The sequence below is a fragment of the Meriones unguiculatus genome, chromosome 10 (assembly GCF_030254825.1).
Source record: "Meriones unguiculatus strain TT.TT164.6M chromosome 10, Bangor_MerUng_6.1, whole genome shotgun sequence".
NCBI lineage: Eukaryota > Metazoa > Chordata > Mammalia > Rodentia > Muridae > Meriones > Meriones unguiculatus.
Window position 1 is genome coordinate 14,218,070 of NC_083358.1, and position 21,988 is coordinate 14,240,057.

The 21,988-nt window shown below is 44.8% G+C and overlaps 1 protein-coding gene across 3 annotated transcripts in view; it reads left to right on the top strand.

Moving 5' to 3' along the window:
• The first annotated feature begins 5,044 nt into the window (after positions 1 to 5,044).
• The window catches only part of Adamts18 (ADAM metallopeptidase with thrombospondin type 1 motif 18), a 153,520-nt gene continuing 136,576 nt past the window's right edge, over positions 5,045 to 21,988 (top strand). For 2 of the 3 annotated variants that reach the window (XR_009594536.1, XM_060391926.1), the window contains exons 1-2: positions 5,045 to 5,707; positions 8,653 to 8,966. Coding sequence is in view for 1 of the 3 variants with exons in the window: in XM_060391926.1 (XP_060247909.1) it covers positions 5,425 to 5,707; positions 8,653 to 8,966 (597 nt within the window). In the remaining 2 variants the exon portion in view is untranslated. Of the gene's footprint in view, positions 5,708 to 8,652; positions 8,967 to 21,988 lie in introns of those variants that run through there. The other variant, XM_021632110.2, reaches the window with a different exon arrangement.

Sequence of the window (21,988 nt, forward strand, 5' to 3'; positions counted from 1 at the left end):
TGTGGAAATAAGTAGCCTCATTTTAATACTACCCCTTCAGCCTCTGGCAAGCAAGGAATTTTTAATAGTAGAGCTTGGGAAAGGGCTAAAAATAGAACTAGGGAAGCAAGCGTACCACACGCAGAGTAAGGTCCAGAGCAGAAAATAGAGAGAGGAGACCCTACTATATAGGTCACCAGGGAGCTCTGGTTCAATGTCTATATAATCAGAAAATAAAATGTAACACCAAAATGAAGGTGAGAAATATCCACTGGGAATTCCTAAAACACGAGTTGATTGGAGAGTGGGGCATAGCAGAAGAGATGGACTTCGTGGCATCACCCATGGAAGGCAGGTGGTATCCTCTGCTTTCTTTTCACTGTTTATTTTGAGATCAAGTCTCACTAAATTGCCCAGTCTGGCCTTGATCTTGCAATACCCCAAGTCAGCCTTCAGCTGGGATTACAGGCCTACCTGCCAAGGTCTGACTCCCTAAGTTGTTTTGAATGACCTCTAGTTAGAAAATTGGTTGTTAACCTCCAAGGTTCTGTCTCCTACACTGCTACTAGTTTGTTGTAGAAAGCTACTGTCCTTGGTTTGCATTTCACCCTGTATTTTGTGTTCTTTATCTTTCTGAATGATTTGATTATGAAGGAGGCAGAGTCGGGAACTCTCTTCCCTCCCCACTGATTCTGAGGATGACATGGCCACCTACACCTCATGTGTGAGATGCCGAACAGGGAGTAATCCCACTGCTCAGGTATCAGGGTGGGATCATCATATGAGGGAAGAGAAGAATTGTTATGTATATACTCACGAGTGGTGGAATGCTCATGGGTCTGGGTGCCTGTGTATACAACACACAAGTAGGAGGCAGAGGACAATGTCAGATACCCTTCAGCATTTTTCACTCTTAACACCTTTGTTTGGGACAGGGTCTCTCAATCGCCTGCAACTGTATCACATCTCTCAGGCTAGACGTCTAGACTACTTTGAGCCATCTTTCTTGTACAAGCCATACTACTTGTAATCTTTGCACAATTACAAGTAGTATATTTACCCAGCTTTCTTCAGGGTCTCTGGGGATCTGAAATCAGGCCCTCGCTCAGATGCTTTACTAAAACATCTGTATAGCCTCCTGTTTTGGGGTTTTCTTCTTCCTTTTGTTGCTGAGCTGAAATAAGTCTTGTTTTTGCTTCTCCTTTATCCTTTCCATCACTGGTGATGGTGGAAATTTTCTCAAGATAGAAAAGTCAGGAAACTGAGATACACACCTGTTCAATAAAACCTATTAGGTATAGCCTTTGAGAGGCTGAGGAACAGTTCCCCTCAGCCTCTCAAAGGCTGTGTCTTTAGGAGGGGAGAAAATCGAGAGATGGCTAGCTCAGAAAGCTAACCGTGGTGAATGCTGGGAAATGCTTTACTCTGTGGGAGGGATATGTGCATCTTTATGGACCAGGGACAATGGGAAATATAAGCGGAGAACAGGCTTTACCTCATAGTTCTTGACCTAGACAGGAAGAGTTATATTACTGATGATACATTGCTTTGCAGAATAAGAAGGTTAAATTTATGTCACTAGAAATAAAACCAACACTTAGACTCTACCATTGATTTTAAAGCAAGGGTAATGGGCAAAAGTTTTAAATATATTTTTTCTCTATGTCAAAGGTTCCTGTTTTCCATTTCCTTGCCTCTAGCTCTTCCTTCCTTTCTTCCTCCACATTTTAATACCATCTGCATGCCATGCTCTGGGATATGATTGAAAAGAAAAAAACCTACTGGCTTGTTATGGACTTTAATGGTTACTACAGTGTTTTAGATTATAGTTTTAAAATAAGCTAAAAAAAATTTAAATATTTCCAAATGACTTAGAAGTGCTACAAAACCCCCATCTTCAAGTGATCTTGCTGATGACTCTCTGTCACCATCTAGAGATGGTGCAAACATATTGCAGGCCCAGTTCTTAGACCATTTACTATTTAAAGTGATTCCAGGAGTTGTGGCTTTGCTAATGTTTGTGTAGCAGCCCTGCACAAGAGATTGGACACTTTTACCTGTAAATGAATACACTTGGAATTTTGATCGCTATGTTTATAGTGATATAAGAAATGGGTCTCAGAAACTGAACCCCTTATAAGAACTGGAAAGACACTGAGGGGGAGGAACCACCTATGTCCGTGAGGAGGCTGAGGATCTCAATGGGTGGGCACTCAGGGACTCCGCGCTGATGGAGAAAAGATGAAGATTGGGAGCTACACTTTTCATTCATGTTCTCACCTGGGCAACCCATCCCTCAACCCCAACCCTGGGAACATCGTCCAGTCTGTCCTAACTGTGTGTATGTGGCAGTTAATACTGGCTGACAGTTTGACAGGATGCCGAATCACAGAAGAGATAAACCTCAGGGCGGGTCTATGTGGCAGTTGGCTATCTAGAAGACTGGGCTAATAACAGGTGAAAAACTCACTCTAAATGTGGTTGGTACCAGTGGGTGGGCTGACACTTGGATGGATTAAAAAGGAGATAGCGAGTTTAGCACACCTGCATTCATCTCTCTGCTCCCTGACTGTGAGCACAATGTAACCAGATGCCTATCTTTCCTGACAGGATGACCTGGATCCCTTTTAACTGTGAGCCAAAATAAGCCTTCCTTCCCTTATGTCCATGTCAGGTACTTGGCAATTTGTCACAGTACTGAGAAAAGTAGCTGATCTAGAGTGCTACTGGCACATTATGGGTAGAGGCCAGAGTGAGGTTGCTAAACACTCTTTCTATAATGCACGGGGAGCCCGCATCACAAAGAGTTATCCATGTCCAGATCTCAGTAGCGGACTATGTAATTTAGAGATGCTTCCTTGGATTCCAACCTTGAACCTAGTCACAAAGAGAGGAGGCCTGAAGGGATGTGGATAATTTCTTGCAAACTCATCTCAGTCTATGTGGAGAACATTAGCCAGGGGCACAATTATCAACGGATTGCTGACAGGCTATTTCTCCTTCCAGTTTCCTTTCAAGTTTACCTTGTGCTATGACTTGCAGGGCTGTTGAACCCAGTCTCCTTTCTCACTCAGTCTGTTAGTTAATGACACATTGGGGGCGATTTTTGTTTTTTTTCTGCATGTCCTTGATGTCGGATTTGCTTAATATCCAGTCCTTCCGTGAAGTCACCTAATTTGTTAAATCAGCCATCACAATCTCCTGGATGCTCCTCTCAGGGTTCTGTACCCAATGGAGCCTGGCTTAGCATCACAACCAATTTTGCTGCATACGTAAATTTCACATAGCATATAGCAAGTAATGAATATAGTCTGTTCTTACTTTTAAAGCCTACTTATGAAATGTATAGAAAAATATACTTAGTCCTTAGGATAACCTTTAGACATCATGATGATTCCTGTTTAACATATTTGAAGACAGGGGCCCTCGGAAACCCCGGTGATTGCAGTCCCAAGTTTTCTCACTTTGAAGCCAGCCCTCTTCCAGCAGACATGTGCCGCATTCTGCCCTGCAGTCCACGGTTACCGTTTATGGTTGCAGTCAATGAACTAGCCTATGTATATTGACCTATCAGTTTTCCTAAGATTCACATGGACCTCATTTAAATGATACTCAGGGAACTGAGCAGGGCTGTCTCCTTCCCTTGCACACTCTGATGGGGGCAATAGTAAGCTATCATTTTTCTCTCAGGTGTGCCTCAGTACTTATGGTCTAGCTCTATACTCAATAGGTTTCCCACTGGTTAACTTTTGGAGCTGATATTGCCCACTACCTATAGAAAACACACATCCACAGAAATCTAAAGCTTTTCTGCATCCTGAATACCTGCCTGCCTTGAACACCTCCTGCCAAGGCTACAGTGCCCTTCTCATCTAGCCACATGATGGGTTTGTCTTTGGCTTGTTTAATGCTTCCGGCATGGCAAAACAAAACCAAAACAAGAAAATCTTTCCTGCTTCAAGTTCTTAGTGTGTGCTGTGCCCTCTCTCTTAGCAGGTGGATCCCAGTTCCCTCTTTCTTGTAAAATGCACCTACTCCTTTGGGCTTTTTTTCCCCCTGTGGCATCTCTAAGACTTGTCTCATGTCTGACAAGTCCCCTTCCTCCCTTTGTCCCTCCCTCCCTGCTCTCTCACAACTTGATTCTTTCTGGCTTAAGAACCTGTTTGTGGATCCGGGCATGGTGGCACATGCCTGTCATCCCAGCACCTGGGAGGAAAAGGCAGGCAGATCTCTGAGTTAGAGGCCAGCCTGGTCTAAAAAGTGAGTCCAGGACAGCCAAGGCTACAGAAACCCTGTCTCAAACAAACGAACGAACAAACGCCTCTGTGAGCTCTTTCATGATAGTTGACATGCTTCTATTACTATTTTACTGAAGCTGAATTACCCAACATACTTTTCCTCTGGCCTGTGAAAAAGTATGTTCTCACTACAGACTGTAGAGATCAAAATAATCAAATAAATACATTCACTAAAAGGATGGCCATACAGAATAGGAGGCACCGCATGTCCACGGAGGGGTCTGGAGACAAAATTCAACCTGTTTAAGAGAGATCTTGGAGAAGAGCACCTCAGAGCAGGGGTGGCGAGGGAGGGTTCACATACTAGGAACTAGTTATTCACTACTGGCTATTAAGTTCTTTAAGCTGCCCTAAATGTGCTAGTTACTGAGGGATTCTGGACAGCTGTGTGATCTTGAGCGCATCCAAGCTTCGGGTTGCTCATCTCTTTATCAAAGGTTCAGGATTCCCACCTGGTCTAGGCAGGGCCGAGGATGCGGCAGGCAAAAGAGATAAAACTGCAGAAAGTTGCCAGCGAACCCTGGCTTTCTTCACCCTGTCATTAGAAGATTTGTCCAGAAGACACGCCTCTTACCTGAGCCTCCAGCTGCTTAAGCTAGGATCCCAAGGCGGACCCTGAGCCCTGCGGGCTGCCCTCCCTCTCCTGGCCTTGCGTCCGTCTCTCTCCTCCACCCCCTGACTCCCACCCGGCCTCCCCGCCCCCTCCGTCCCCTCCCTTGGAGCCCAGGCCCAGGAATCCCACGCCCTTTGCTGCACAGGAGCTCGGGGAAACCTCGGGTCGCCAATCACGGCGCGGAGGAGAGGCGGGCGCTCGGCTCCGGCGTGCTGGGGAAGCCAGCAGGAGCTGCTGTGCGCCAGCCAGCCGCAGACAATCACTCCGATACCGACACACGCGCAGACCCGCGGGCATCACCGACAGAGCTTCCCAGCCACGGCCGCTGCAGACCTGACTCTCGGAGCCCCCCGCACCCCCTAAGCGCCACAGAGGCCCGCTCGGCCGGAGCGGGGAGGAGGCTCGCGGGCTCCCGCGCTCCCGCGCTGCCATGTGAGCGGAGCTGCGGCGACTCGCACCTGGCGCCACACCTGGGGCTCTGTTGCCCTTGGGGACAATGTGCGCCTCCTGCAGCCACCTCGTTCGCACCTGACCATGGAGTGCGCCCTTCTGTTCGCGTGTGCCCTCCGGGCTGCGGGTCCCGGGCCGCCGTGGGTCCCCGCCGGACTGGGGCGTCTGGCCAAGGCAGGTGCCACCGCCGAGGGGCGCGCCGCACAGCCGGGACCAGGGAGGCGCCCGCCCCGCGGCGCTGCTCACAAGCCGGTGTCACCTTTTTCTCTCTTGCAGGCGCTCCAGCTGTGCTGCCTCTGCTGTGCTTCGGTGGCCGTCGCCTTAGCCAGTGACAGCGGCAGCAGCGGTGGCAGCGGATTAAATGATGGTTCGTATATGCCCTCTCTTGTGTGTGCGCCACCATCCCGCAATGGCTTTCCCCTTTGTGTTTAAAAGAGAAGTGTTAGAAAAAGGCGCACCTCCTAACCCTGGCAGGTGTGTGCTCTCTTGAGGAAAAGGCTCCCTGGGGAAGGGGAAGAATGGCAAGGTCTGTGAGCTTATCAGAAAATCAGTGCCTCGAGCTGCGAGTCACATAGATGAGAAAATAATTTCCCTCTTTCACAGATGGCTTGTTAAGAATCCGAACTTAAGTAAGAAAAAAAAAATTAGAAAGGAAGTGGGTACAGAGTAGGGAATGGATAAAAGGTTCCTTCCTCTCCTTCCTCCTCTGGAAAAGCCGCAGAAACTAATTCTAGTTTAGGTTTTGAGTGGGTGAGCCCCCGTTTCCCCTGCTTTCCCACCATCCCTTTCTTCTCTCTTTACTGACTAACATCCTGCCACGGATGCCCAAAGATACCTTTCTCTGGAAAGAGCTAGCACAGGGTACTTTAAGTCCTTTTATTTTATTTTATTTTTTTCCCAAAGGTCCGGAGTACGCTTCATTTTCCTCATTTACTAACGCCATAGTATTCCCAGAGAGGGAAACTCTTGTTTTCACTGCTTACTACTAGCTGCAGAAGAACAGCTGATGTTTGACCAGGGCTCTTTAATAAGACCTTGCTGGCCAACACAGATTTCTTGGGATTCTAAACTTTTCCATCTTTGTAGAATTGAGACCTCTTGACCAGAATCTGCTAGAATTATGGGCAAAGGCTTGAGAAGACAGGAGACCCAGAAATGTATTCGTCCAGTCAGAGCCTAGAGTTTCTGAAACTTCTGTCACAGGCATGGCCTGTAAGGACTTCTTTCTTTGTTTTTTTTTGAGACAGAATCTCATGTAATTTAGCTACAGAGAAGATGACCTTAGCATCTTCCTACCCCCTGCATCCCTGATGCTGTTTCACTGGCATGCTCAGTACACCTGGTTGTATAGCAATGAGGCTTGAACCCAGGGCCTCATGCATGTTAGGCAAGAGCTCCACCCACTGAGGTACATTTCCCAGCTCCTGTAAGGACCATCAGTATCCAGCACAGCACATCATTCTTTACAGGGGGCCTCTCATTGGCCCCTCTCCCAGACAGGACTGAATATATGTTCCTCTCCGGAAACGAATTTGTAGCAGGTGTCTTGGGTGGGTGAGGGATGGGGATGACTGGCTAACCCTCCCACACGCTGTTCCAAGTGAGAACAGGTGGAGTTTCAGACGGCTGTGCACAAGGAGGTGAAACACACACTGCAGAAATTCTGTCTGGAACATATGTCGGAAATGGCTGTTATGTAGTCATTTACAACATTTGCTGTCATTTACTCTGGTAAATAGAGAAAATGGCTTTTCTCTTTAATGAAAAGGAAGGGAGAAAGAAGAGAGAGAGAGAGAAAAGAAAGAAGGAAAGAAAGAAAGAAAGAAGAGAGAAAGGCTGGCTTTAATCAAAAGCTACATACCTGCAGAGCAACATATCAGGAATTTTTGAGAACTAAAACACGTCCTGCTCAGTTTTAAGGGAAAGAGAAGGGAAACACATTTTTTCTTTTATTTTCTGAAAATATGTCAATGATAGGGTGTTCCTAGTTTAAAGGAGAGAGGGAGAAAAGTGGAGAGCCATAAAAGAGTTAGCCACGCCTTAAAAGTCACAAACGGTCCAGAGAGAAACAGGGCACCTTATTGTCATGTTTGATTTCTTTGCTAATATGAGACTAATTAGGATGTAGCTCGAATATCATATACTGATCCCCACGCACTGTAAGACTTCCTGATTCCTTAGTGGCTTCTGTTTTTATTTCATTGTTGTTGACTGTTAGGGAAGGGAATTTTTCCCCCTTTTTTCTTCTTCGAGCCAAGGACCCAAGTGACTCAAACATGCCTCTTAGTTGTGTTTCCAAATTAGTTTCCCATTCTGCGCCTAGAAAGTGGAAACCCAGAACTTTTTTTTTTTTTTTTTTGCACACAGGACAGACTCCACATCATCTTCTGAGATGGTGCTTTTCAGTTCCAATGCCTTGTGAAAGAAAGCACTGTACTGACTTTGCTCTCTCCCACAGCAAATTGTTTCCTAGCTGCCTACCCCCCCCCCCACCTCTCCCCACCCCCAGATCACACAGCAATTAGTGCTGTTCGGGGGAGCCAGAGGGAAGGCATTTTTAAACATGCCTTTCCAGGTGTCCCTGTCCGCCACACCCCCTCCAACAAGTCTGAGCAGCTCAAAACATCAGCCTCTATCTAGGATGCTCCTGATGGTTCCGAGGCACGTTTTCTGCCGAGGTTGTATTTCAGGCCTTGGATTAAGCGGGAGAGTCCCCAGTGAAAGCTCTTTGAATCCTGTCCTCGTGCACAGAGGCATTTTGAGAGGGGGCTGGCTGCCCCTTGTTAATGAGCTGAAGCTGCACATTTTCCCTGGTTATTTGCAGTTTGAACTCTGCCAGAAAAGTTTCTGCTCTTAGTTCAACCTAACCAAGGCTGTCAATCTCCCAGAAGAGAAATTCCCCCTTTATATTGATTAATTTGGTCAATAACAATGATGGTGATGAACAGTTATGCCCAGATGCTCCATGGTGAATAGACGAAGAGTCCCTGTATTTCTTTTCAGACTGAGTATTGACCTCTCACCCAAACATCTTTGAAACTTATCAGAATTACACTTAGGGTTTTAGTCCTTGTAGGCTTTGCTAGGCAAAGGGCTGCTCCACCCAGCCACATCCCCAGCTGTAGCCTCTCTGGAGGAGTTTAAGGTGGCAGAGCCTGATTGCACAGAATACAACGCACAGGAGCCCCTCTGAGTTCTCTTCTCTGTTAGGTACATGGAACAAGGTCTTCGTGAGCTTGGGGGCAGCCTGCTGGAAAGTGACCTTTGGCACCTTGGGCTCTGGGTGCTGAGAGCTAAATGTTTCCATTACAGATTACGCCTTTGTCACACCCGTAGAAGTGGACTCAGACGGGTCATATATCTCACACGACATTCTGCACAACAGGAAAAGGAGATCGGCACACGGTGCCAGCGGCTCCCTGCACTACCGCTTTTCAGCATTTGGACAGGATCTACACTTAGAGCTTAAGCCCTCGGCGATTTTGAGCAGTCACTTTATAGTCCAGGTACTTGGAAAGGACGGCGCTTCAGAGACTCGGGAGCCCGAGGTGCAGCAGTGTTTGTATCAGGGAATTATCAGAAATGACAGCTCGTCCTCCGTGGCTGTGTCTACGTGTGCCGGCTTGGTAAGTCAGCCCCAGTCTAATGGAGCTCGCTCTTTCGTGTTTTGTATAACTTGAATGAACAGATGTCTGAAGCATTAAGCTCCCTCCAGCCAAGTCCACACATTCACACTGTCAGCTCTGATACGCATAATATTCTCAATTGAATTAATCTAATCTGGTCTCTGAAAAATAAAAAAGAAAATATAATAGAACTTTAATGAGCATTTAGAGCATTCTTTTGATGTTTAATGGCCTGGGCCCTTTCATTCTCCATGTTTGAGACGATCCCTAAGGAAATTAACTTGATGGATGCCATTCCCTTTGCAAAGTCTTGGGAGACCAGGCATTCTATAAATTTAACAGGCTACATGCGTCTCCATTGCTTTGAAAGGGGAAATCTGTGTTTTAGTCTAAAATTGCATTCAATTTGATGGGATGGCGGGGGGGGGGGGTCTTGTTCTTTTAAAAATCTGCTGCTGATATACCACTTGCAGAATGCATCCTCCTAGACTGTGGGGTGGTGTGTGTGAACGGGCAGGATTAAGGGTGGCACCCAGGGAGGCAGGGCTTTTAAGAGCACTTGGGACAAGCTTGATTTCCTTCCCGTATAATCTTTCTGTGTCAAACACCAGGCCAAGAATATCCATGTAAATGATATTCAGAGTCCAATCAAATGTACAAGGCAGTAAATGACATCCTACGCTTTCATTTCATGTTGCAACGAAAAAAAAATGTCTCAGACTGACAGCAGAGTTGGTTTTGGGCACATACGGTGGCCATGCTGTGGCATGGCCGAAAGAAGGAAAATGAGAGGATGCCCAACTGGGAGTTAGTTGTTAAAGTACGTGTGAGACACAGCTTGCCTAAGCAAGAGGTGTGGCTTTTAGGGTGGCCTGGGGTGAATGAGGGCTACCATATTCTTCAAGGGTTAAGTTTATTTTAGCTACAACTTTCTTTTTCCCCACAGTGTTGTTCTGAAATCCAGCCAAAACCCTAACCACAGTCACCATATTCTTTAGTGTATTTAAATTACAAAATAAAATGAGTTAGCAATATCCAACTAATCTTGATTCATTTGAATGATGACTGTTTCAACGATTCCCTGTGTATTATGACATGGTTGCACACACGTGCACGTACATACATGAACACAATTTGTTTATTTTTTGTTCTTTGTTTTATTGTGGTGAGTCTTCTGCTGGGTTTTGGCATTCTCCTGTTTCCCTCTCTCTGCCTATTCCAATTTCCAAAAGTCCCCAAGGGTTCTTCCCTCCCCCACAGAACCTTAGACCACTTCATTGCAAATGCTCACAACTAACAGCTGTGAACTCAGGGACTCATTATCAAACCAGCACCAACCAGTAGAGTCTCCTTGTACCTCAGTTTCCTCATCTCTAAAACTGGGGCTGTGACTGACAAGTTGGTTCAGTAGGTAAAGGTACTCACTGCCAAGCCTCATGACCTGAGCTCAGTCCCTAGGACATACATGATGGAAGGACAGGACCAACTCCTCTGACCTCCGCACACATGCTACGGCACACACAAACCCATACGTAGACACCATGTATACAAAACAAATAAAAAAATGTCAAATGTAATAAGAACAGCGGTAACTGGAGAGATTTCATCCCAGGCCTATAGAGAGGAAATGATTTATGTGTGAAGTGATCTTTTAGTCTCTGGCTCTTCTCGTTCCTATAAATCGTAGACTCTTCATGTTCAGCACTCAGAAATCCTGCTCTTTGGGGGGGGGTAGGAAGTCCGATCAGTTAGCTCATGAGTAGACATCAGATTATCTTTTCTAGTGACAAGGTTCACATTTGAACTGGGAGCAAACTGTCATCTGAGGCAGAAGAATGAAGTAGGTTAAAATTTTCCAGCTTTCACATGTGTGAAAGAAATGACTGACATAGAGGGCTGCCCTGTGGACAGCACAGGTTGGCCCTACTCTTTTTTTTTTTTTTTTCTTTTTGTAGTTAATCTGTGCTTATTGAAAATTGTTGTTAAACAAGTATCATATGTACTTCCGGGTATGAGCTTCTAATAGTGCTTGTGGTTTGTGGTTGTAGTCTCAGTCTGTGGGCTGTATACCTGAGAGGAATATTGCTGTGTCCCAGGGTAGGCATGGGCGATGCTTCAGCAGGTTCTGTGAAACAGCTTTTCAAGATGGCTGCACCAGTCTACACTTCAGCCACCAGCACATGGGAAAGTTCTGCATGCTTTCTCTGTTCACTGGCACACAAGACCATCTGCCTTTTGCATCTTAGTCATTTTACAGGTGTTAGCTGGGTGCCACATTGTTGCTTACGTCTTTCTGATGGTTAATGGGGTGAAGTGCAACTTTTTGCTTCTTGGCCATTTCTATGCTTTCTTTAATAATCTCTTTTCTATATATAGACTGAATATAGGATACAGGTTTTCAACTTAAATAGTGGGGCGTGCTCCATTCCCAGAGGATAGAAACAAGGATTCTAAGCAGAACACCTTGCTGGTTCAGTATCCTTCTTACTGTAGCTATCAAGCTCTGACATCATCTATTTGGTTTTGAAATAATAGAAAATCATATGACTCGCTAAAAGTACCACATTGAAAGGACAGGGATAGATGAGGAAAGAAGAGAGAAAGCATATCTTCCATCTTCTAGCTACTTATAGGTACTGGTAAGCATCTTTGGCCAGGATGGAGGCTAGTAACTTCCCTAAGGTTAATTGACAGCTACAGCAATGGATTCAGAGCAGTGTAGATGTCCTTAAAGGTTAGCAGATGAACCTGTATCCTAAGGCTTGTTGGAGTGATTTGTTAATGTGCCAGCAGATACAGGCAGTTCTTCATCCGTTAAGGTGGATGCTCTTAGGACATGGATGGTAGTGTGAGATGAAATACCTTTTTGTAAAGCTTCTCTGTTGGGGATTCCCTAAGAGTAGGGCTAGATCATTGGCTTCAGGGGCCATTTAGATGAGATAGCTACCTCCCAGTGTGTTTGCAGAATGTATTAGGGAAGTAATCAGTCACCTTTAAATGATCTGGCAAAATGCCAGCAGGAAAGCTAGCTTTTACCTAGACTGCTAGAGCAACCTCAGAAGAAAACATGAAATTATAGTAGTGCAATACCTATCTTCTTATAGGCAGGAAGGCAGCCATACACACCACAGCTGGGATTTTTCCAGCAGGGGATTTCCCTGAATAATTCAAAATTACCCAGGGTTTAAAGTATTTTCTAATACTTTCTTGGAATGTACCCCTACCATACCAACCTGACAGAATTCACTCTAAAGGAGTTCAGTGGCCTGTTCCTTACTTTCAATAACTCCACAGAATGGGAGCAAATGGATCTTGCCTGCCATTTGAGTTTGCATGCAACTTGGCTTCTAATACCGAATGTCTGCTCTGGGTCACCACTGCCCGCTCCGCGTGGTGACCTGGAACTCAGTGAGTGTGTTGGAATTACAGCCTTTGCCACATAATCATGGGGTTACACATTAACCTAGTCTGAGGCTGCCTGCAACATATGTCCTTTCTCCTCTACAAAGCCTCCTCCTTCTGCCTGCTACAGTGATGAGAAAGAAGGTCATGACTGTTACCAAGCCCAGGCTATTGGAAGGAGACCTCATCTTGCTGTCAAACTGTAACCAACTCTAGAATCTCATCTCTGTTCTTTAATTCCGTTTTCTATGAGACTTTGCCTGTCTTCAATGATTTTTACTGTTTTGAAACATTCTCCTGTAGGGACCCTTTTGGTTTGTTTGTTTGCTTGCTTTTTTAAGTGACTCTGTGGAGTATGACCCATTTGTTAGATTTGTCTGAGAAGCTAAAAATTTGGATTTCTTTCCTTAAAACTGGAATTTGGACCCAGGAATGTATAATTTTCTGAATGATTTTGCTGTGTCTTAGTAGTTGAGAACCGGTTAACTGTGAACACTGGTGTCTGGGAATGTCTGGGAAAGCCACTTGCTCTTATTGAGTCCTTCACCCAGCAGCTGTTTATTGCTTCTGTCAGGGCAGACACTTTTCTGAGCACAGTGGGTGAAGATGAGAATGAGGAGGACACAGATACCATCAACACACTCTAACCGAGATGCCTAACCTTTTATTTAAAAACAAGATTTATTTGTATTCTGTGTGTGTTGACTTTGTACCTGCACACACTTAACATGTACTGCGTGCGTGCTGTGGCCAAAGAGGCCAGAAGAGCATGTTTGATCCCCTAGAACAAGAGTTACAGGCAGTCGATGGGAGGCACCGTGTGGGTGCTGGGAACCAACCCCAGGTCTTCTGCATTGGTAGCAAGTATTCTTAACAGTCGTCTGTTGCTGAGCCATCTCTTCCAGGCTAGTGTGTAATGTTCTCAGATTGTAATAGGACATTGCCCATCCACAAAGTCTGTGCTTTGCCTTGTACTCTAGTTACACACACACACACACACACACACACACACAGACTCACAAAACAGCCTTATTGTTTTAAGTAAGTTTAGGATTCATGACTATCCCAGACTACAAGATAGCCTATGGGCTGCAGATTAGACATACCTGTAAGAGAACCAGCACCAGCTCTTTAGACCTAGAAGTTCCCATCTTTGTCAGAACTAAGCTGTGGCTCGGCAGAGCTCAGGAACAAAGAGTCCACAGCTATAGCTACAGGAGAGGGAGAGGCTGGGCGAGGTGGTGCCACCCTCAGCCCTGCAGTGCGCACCAGCACGGTGGTGAGTCAGAAAGTCCTCCTCACTGACAGATGCTTAATTCTGCTTAAACCGTGATTCTCACCAGCCTGTTTGGACACGGCTATTCTTTTTTCCTTTGAGGAAGAACATCTCTGCAGAGTTTCACAGTGACCAGACAACCATGAAAACAGTGCTTTCCCCAATTTTGTACAGTGTCCTAAGTGTGGAAAAAAAAAACAAAAAAGCTAAGCACCCAGGCTATCCTCAAATGAACTGTGTAGCTGAGAATGACCTTGAACGTTTGTTCCTCCTGCCCTCATTTCTGGAGGGCTGGAGTACCAGAGGTGCACCGGCATGTCTGTTTTTTTGTAGTGTTAGGGACTGAGCTCAGGGCTTTGTGCACACTAGGCAGGTACTCTATCATCAGAGCTACACCCTGAGCCATTCCCCCTCTCTGCCCAACCACCCCACATACATGTGAGAGAGACAGTGGTCCAGGCTGTGCACAAACTTCCCATCTAACTGAGGTTGGCCTTGAAGTTCTAATCCTCCTGTGTACACCTCTGGAAGTATGCCACTGCGTCTGGTTTTCTGTGGTGCTGGGGATTGAACCCAGGACTTTGTGTGAGCTAAGCACTCTATGAAATGAGCTATGCCCCTGGCCATTCCGTACCGTCTTTCTAATGCAGTGACGTGCATTTTGAATCCCTAAAAGATGAAATGGGTACTGGCCCGACCAATGTACCTGTTTTAAAACTGCGCCGCTGATTGACAGATTCCACCAGATTCCCTGTTTCAGCATAAGAACACAATTGCTAGGCCTAAAGTAATTTGCCCTTTATTGGTACCTGGCCCTTTCTCATGACCATGTGTTTGTTCTAGTTGGAGATATATACTTATGCTTAATGAACTCAATGGAGAACAGGCTGCATTCTTTACATGTCTATCAAGTAAAAACACACACACACATGCAAAGGCACACATATACATACACAAATAAACATACAAACACACATACATGCTCACGTGCACACACATATACACAGACATATAAATACACATACAAATACACACATGCACATACACATACACACATGTGCACACATGCATGCACATATACAGACACACACATGCACACGCACACGCACACAAACACTTATACATAGACACACTCACACACACAGTCCCTGACTTTGTGCATCTGCTCAGCTCTATGGTACATGGGTCTGCTGACTCTTGATAATCGCTGCAAAGACCAGCTGACCATGAGGAAAAGCTGCTTTGCTGTTGCTGCTGACCCTTCTGTCTGGTGCTGGCTCGTCATCCTGGCTTCCCCCTATATCAGAGGCCTCCAGCAGACTGGTTACCATAACCCCAGCTGCCGCGAGAATCCCTTCCAGCCTGGATTCCTGATGCACCATCCAACTTTGCCGCTTGCTTTTCTTTGCTTTCTCTTTCCTTTGTCGGCTCTGTGGCCAGCTGCCCTGATGTGGCATTGTGTCTTTTCTTCAGTGGTGGCCTTTGCAGCCAGTGACTGCTACAGTGACCATTCGCAGGAAAACCTGGGTCCCCGCAAGGAGCTTTCGAAGCAATTGGATTTGAATAGGCGGCAGGGAGCTTTGATGTCTCCTTTTCAAAAGTATTTTATAACTCAGAAAGCTGTCACTGAGTTGTGTGTTGCTGGCCACTGCCTGCCAAATAATCTTTAGAAAGCTGATTTCCATTCATAAAAGGGCTGAAGTTAAATGCTCTCAGCCTGTGGTTCTGCTGCTTTGCGGGGCCTTGCTAGCTAGCAGGGGTTGTTGAATTACATCTACCCCCCTGGAACTTCATGGTCACTTGAGAGGATCATGTGAAATTACGGATTAGACTGGGTAGTATTTACATGTTTTTTAATACAGGCTGACCCAAATCAAAGATGTTTTCTTAGGCTATTATTCAATTCATCAAGGGTAAAAAGACCCTTTTATTTTCTTGGCTTTTCTCCTCTGCGTTCTCCTAAGACATGATTTGTGAGGAGAATTATTTGCTTTTAACAATGCTCTGAGCAAAAGGCCAAACCAAATTAAAAAATTTTTTTTCAAAGACCAAACTTCTTGCCAGGGAGCTGGACTCCAAAGTAGCTAAGGAAAGCCTGAGGGGTCTCTCATGAGAGTCAAAAGATCCCAGCCTCCCTCTGTGCAGCCTGCCTGCCTATGTCCACCAAGCACCATTCCTTCTGGAGCATTCTCTTATCCATCCTTGACTCCAGGGTTCTGGGTGTCCTGGTTTTGCTTCCTGAGGCCTCAGATTTTTCATTTGTTCGGTAGAAATGGCTGCTGGCAGAGGGTGAGGAGGACCAGTGGTGAGAGCTGAACATGTCACACAGTAGCTGTTCTCTGCTGGATTGTTGACTTTGAACTAGGAGGTGGTCTGGTCAGGAAATGGCCATTGAACCCTTTCCCCCCCGGTCCTGAAGCCTTTCCAGACAGGCCTGTCAGAACAGGAAAAGAATCTCGTCGGTGTTGGCAACCCTCTTGGTGTGAATGCTGGGAATCTGGTAGGAAAAGGAAGCATTTTGTCAAGTAAGGAAGAAGAAAAGCAAGAAGCCAATTGAGTGCAGGGTGAGGAGGAGGAAGGAGATCAACACATAGATCACAGGATCAGATTTCTCTCGTCAGACTCTGAAGATCTGGCTCTTCCCTCACTACCTGCACAGCCACTTCACTCTCCCCCTGGGAGCTTGACTCCTTCACTGTAAGATGATAGGACCTCACCTGTGGGGCTCACACATCTGTGGTGGCAAGAAAGACCCATATGGATGTTGGAGACAGTGTCCTCTATCGAATCAAGTTCCCTAACCTAAAAATCAGATTTGTCAAGGTCTAAGTGTTAGCCTAGTGCACACATTCAGGACGGAAGTGGAACGTTATCAGTCAACACCCCACTGGGACCATTTTTGAGGCTGTTTGCTTTATTAAACACAAACATCCAAGTTCTATTCGGAAGTAGGACTTAAACCCTTGTATTTACTTTTCCAAGTTTTTCTGAAGTGCCTGGTTACAACAAAAAAGAATTGTTACTTTAGATCTTAAATGCTAGTGTGCTGACTAGCACTTAAATATTCTAAAGCCTACTGCTTGCGCTGTCTTCCTTTCAAGCCCACGTGCAGGTGCTTTTGTGAATGAATGTTTGCAATCATAATCATTTTAGTATTCAGTGATTGTTAGGACAAGTGGTCTATACCTTACCTAAACTGCTTGGGACTGCATTGTTTAGGAAATTTTATCACTAACTATATATATAGTTATATATACATACATGTAGCTATATATATATGTATATATGTACATATATATACATATATTATATATAATTGGTGTGTGTACATGTGTGCATGTGTATGTATATAGTATTAATTGCTTTTATAATGCTATAATAATAATGCCATGAGCAACACCACTTATAGAAAAACAGGTTATTTGGATTCATGGTTCTAGAGAGATAAGAGTCCATCATGGCAGGAATCACGGCAGCAGGCATCAAACATGGCAGATGAAAGAGCAAGGAGCTCACATACTGAGATGCAAGCAGAAAGAGCGAACTGGAAATGGCTTGTGGCTTTGAAAGTGCCAAGCCCGTGCCCATGATGTGCTCCCTCCACACCTCCTCAACCTACCCAAACAGTACCACCAACTGGAGACTAAGCGTTCAGATACCTGAGTTCTATGAGAGCTATCTCATCTAAACTACCACATACATAAACACATAGTTATATACACACATGACACATATATGTATAGGCATGCCTGTATATGCATGCACACACACATGTATAAGCACGCATGCGCAACTGCAGGCATGTATAATTACATGTTTCTGGAATGGTTTTAATATACCCTTTCCATCCATTTCCCATTCCCCTTTTCTCAGTAGGCTTCTTTCCCTCCCTCCTTACCCAACCCATCTCCTCCAATTTTTCCTACCCATTTTCTCTGTTTCTCCACCTCCTCCCTCTTTCCTTCTCTCCCACCGGATTGCTAGCATTCAGCAAAGCTGGACCCAAACCATCCAGCTATATAATCATTACCCTCTCCATTATTCTATCCACCATACTTTCCTCCTCTTGGTTTCTGTCTGCAAACAGGGCCTTCTGGGTTCCAGGTGACACAGACACATCGTCGGTTCCCATCTCATTCATCTCGCCTGGCTCATCCATCCCTCGTGCCACAGATGTGTTACTTCTAGGAACAAATGTGTGGGGTCTAGCTTTATTTGAATTTACCTGTTTGTATGATCCAAGGCTTCACTGAACAAATGGCCGTGCTCATGGAAACAAGAACAAAACAAAACCCTTCCTCTTTTTCTTTGTATGTTCATAGGAGAGTTAATCCAGAGGGGATCTAGGGTGAAGCAGAGCAAACTGAGGTCTAGACTGTTACCATTTTGAAGCTTCTCATTGACTCAGTTTATTTGTACCCTGTATATGCTAGCTATATATATATATATATATATATATATATATATATATATATATATATATATATTGTGTGTGTGTGTGTGTTGGGGAGTTGTATTCACTGGCACTCATATTGAGGTATCTTTGTCATGGTAGTATAGAGATTCTTTTTAAATGCCTGTCTTTGGAGTTGTTTGTTATTTAAGGTTTTATTCATTTTTACACCCTCTCCTAATTCCTCCAAGATCCCCTCCACTCCTCTCTCACCTGTCTCTTACACATACAGCAATCCCGTCCAATTTGTGCTGCCCAGATACTGTTACATGTGGGCTATCCTTCCCAGTGTGATCATCCTATCCTGTGGATCACACACTTACAGGAAACTGACTCTCCCTCACTCATTAGCTAGCAGTTGCCAATATCTTCTCCGTTAGAGGTTGGCTTCCATGCTTGCCTCCTTCCTCTAGCTTGGTGTGCTGTCTGGCTTGAGCTTATGCAAGTCATGTTCATTCTGTCACAACCGCTGTGGGGTCATAAGTGTAGCTGCCCTATTGTGCCCCAGAAAAACATCTGGCTTTTTCTACCCTCCTCTTTGGATATGATCCCCAGGCCTTGGTTAAAATGCTTATATCTGAGGGGCTGGATAGCTCAGTGGTTAAGAACACCGGCACTCTTCCAAAGGACCCGGTTCAATTCCCAGCACCCACATGGCAGCTCACAACTCTCTGTAACCTCAATTTCAAGGAATCTGACACCTTCACACTAATGCAAGTAAAATAAAAAAATTAAATAAGTTATTTAAAAAAAAATGCTTATATCTGGTTTTTTGTTTTGTTTTTGTTGTCCCCCTCCCTGTTCCACCCCATGGCTCTATCTTCAAGTCTCTCAGTAGCGTACAGAATTGTATTTTATGAGAAAGGGGTTAGGACAGAGAGCCCTTTTCCTCATGAAACACTGGTATGTCAGATACAGGATATTAGTTATGGCATGGGATTTACATGCTTTTATTGGCACATGCCACCAAGTGCCATCGTCACTATAACCTTAATTGTCCAATATGCAAAGCTATTTAGACCTCACTTCCTCTTGGTCTTACATGGGCCCAAGACAATGGCTTCAAAGAGCTCCTTCACAGAACATGTGTGTTGAAAAATCGCATGGTTTCCCACCACAAGCGGTAAACAATTGAAGAGAAAATGGCACTGATTAAATCTTGAAGTCCAAATATAAACAGGCCTAATGATAATACTACACAGCAAGGCTTTCATGGCCAAAAAATATCTGTTTGGAGTTCATACATAGCACTGTCTACAAACTCAGGATTTTGGTTACATCAAGTTACTCCCAGGAAAAGCCTGTTCCCACGGGTATTTGTTTCTTTTGGTCGTGTGTGTGTTTGTGTGTGTGTGTTTTGCCAGTTATAGAGCAGAATATACCCAAATGCTCTAATAGAGATCTGGTGAGTGTTTTGCCTGGATAGCATGATCAACTCTCCTGAAGGGGGGTGCCTTTGATGTATCTGAGGATTTTACCTTCAGTGGGATTCTTTTGATTGCTTATTCAGGCCACTCAACTTTGAAATATTTGACCTGGCCTTTGTACCGGTTTCACTCAAGGGGCATGGCTTCTGATATAAATTAGATGTGGACATCACTAATTTATGAGGAGCCAAACATGTGCATACCCTCCTGTGAGAGACAGCACTTGAAAGAGATTGAGATAAGCCGGAGACGGGGTTCATGTCAGCCGACTTGCCAGGTTCTGTAACAGAGCAGACTCTGGCCTCCTGAGGTCCTCCTGTGATCCTGCAGTCCCTTGCCTGCATTTTGTATTTTACCTCAGCACTTCCACAAGGCGTATGCAGACTACCTCAACAATGATTTCTCTGTGAATAAGTGTGATCACAAATCCTTGGTATTGTGGATAACTCTGGGGTCTGTTTTTTTCCATGTGATTAGACAGGATTGAAGTTAAATATGGCTTACACGTTCTCTCGTGTAGGACGTGAATACCCATCTTTGCTGCTTCTTAAGAGGTCAGGGTTTTGCAGCCATTGCTTTGCAGTGAAACTCATTGGTATAGGGTAAATCCCTTTCTTGTAAATCCTTTTGTAAGACAAATATGAACTGATGCTCAATGCTGCACGTATAACAAACACTACCATTTATGACCAACAGAAACAGCCTACAACAGTCAGTGTGTTTTGGTACAGACAGCTGGAAAATCACGGATGCTCCTGTTCATATCCTAGTCCAGATCTCAGAAAAAGAAGGATTGGAGATAAAACCAAGACTCCCCAAGATTCCCCAGGTAGTCCTAACGAAAAGCCATGTTTGAAAATCTCTGGTCTAGGAGAATACCATGGACTCTAGACACGTCAATGCCTCACAAATAGCTTTTGTAATAGCTTAAGATGGCAGAATGACATGTTAAAATGCCGGGAGTTTTGGAAGTAGTCCCCAAGTAGTTATACGATTTTGAGGAAATTATTCTTCTGGATAACATTTGCTTTTCTTTTAAAATGTTTATTTTTGTGTTAAAGATGTTGGGGAGGAAGGACATACCTTACACATTCGAGGGCAGCAGGATGAAACAGGATCTCTTGCTGTTTATCGCTGCCTATACCAGGCTAGCTGCCCCAGAAGTTCCAGGGATCCTGCAGTCTCCACTACCCATCTGGCAAAAAAAAAGGGGGGAGTTAGATATATACTACTGAACTGGCTGTATGTGGGATCTGGGGATCTGAACCCAGGATCTGAGCCATCTCTCAGCCCCAGCATTTGATTTTAAAATGACTTTAGACTCATGGGAACTTGTGGAAGTACTACAGGGAGGCGCTGTGGAGGAAATAACTGAACAATCTGGCAGCATAGTTGACGTGTCTGTGAAGCAGAGACTACAAAGGAAAAGGGCAAAGGTCCAAGATGATCACCCATATTCCTGGCCTCTGATGTAGATATTCTTCTACGTAATATCTGTTTGAGTAATAGTAGAGTACAAACAGAGATCTCTGAGGCTTATTCTGAGACAGGTGTTGAAGCACAAGGCAAATCCCTTCCCTTTTGAGGCTCATGGTTGTCTTGGGCCGTCTGGCACTAACCTTGTGTAGCAGGTGAACCAGTGTGTGTGATAAATGATTGGTCTCGATTGTCAGCCCACTGAGATTTAAGATTGCCTGGGAGACACACATCTGGATGTGCTGTGAGGGAGCTTCCAGACAGGATTAACCAAGAAGGGAAGGCCCTTCCATCAAAATAGGTGGCATCATCCACTGATAACCCAGAAGTGGAAAGTCTGGAGGGAAAACTGTGCATCTGCCTGTGTTCTCCATCCTCCACTGATAGCAGACAGCCCAAGTCAATCAGCCCTTTCCTGTGGATACAACACCAGGGACTTCTAGGGATCTTTTGGGCTTTCAAAGCAGATTCAGGACTATGGAGGCACCCGGCTTAATGAAGCAAGTTCTGAGTTCTGTTTCTCCAGCAAGCAGACAGCCATTGTTGGCTACTCAGTCAAGCCAATCAAATGGTCCATTTTATCACTTGTCTATACACATGTACACATGCCATTGGGTTCTGTTCCTTTACAGATTTCTGCTTAATAGTGATGATCTAAGAGAAGCAGGCAGTTTCCTTACATACTTACTTGTTTCAATTGCTTGGGAAATTGTTATATAGATTATTATATAGTTATGTAATTGTTATATAGTATGATTCTCGATAGAATACTATTGGTGACAGGATAGTTAATGCGAAGGAATCTCTATGTTTATAGGGCATCCAGGTGTATTCCAGGCCTTTATCTATTAAAAACCATTAGCATCCCCCAACTGTGCTAGCCCAAAGTTTCTCGTAGTCTCCTGTGGGTCACAGATTGATATAGCACTAACACACAATGGCTTCATTAAGAAAAAAAAAATTCATACAGTGTTGGATTTTTGGAGTA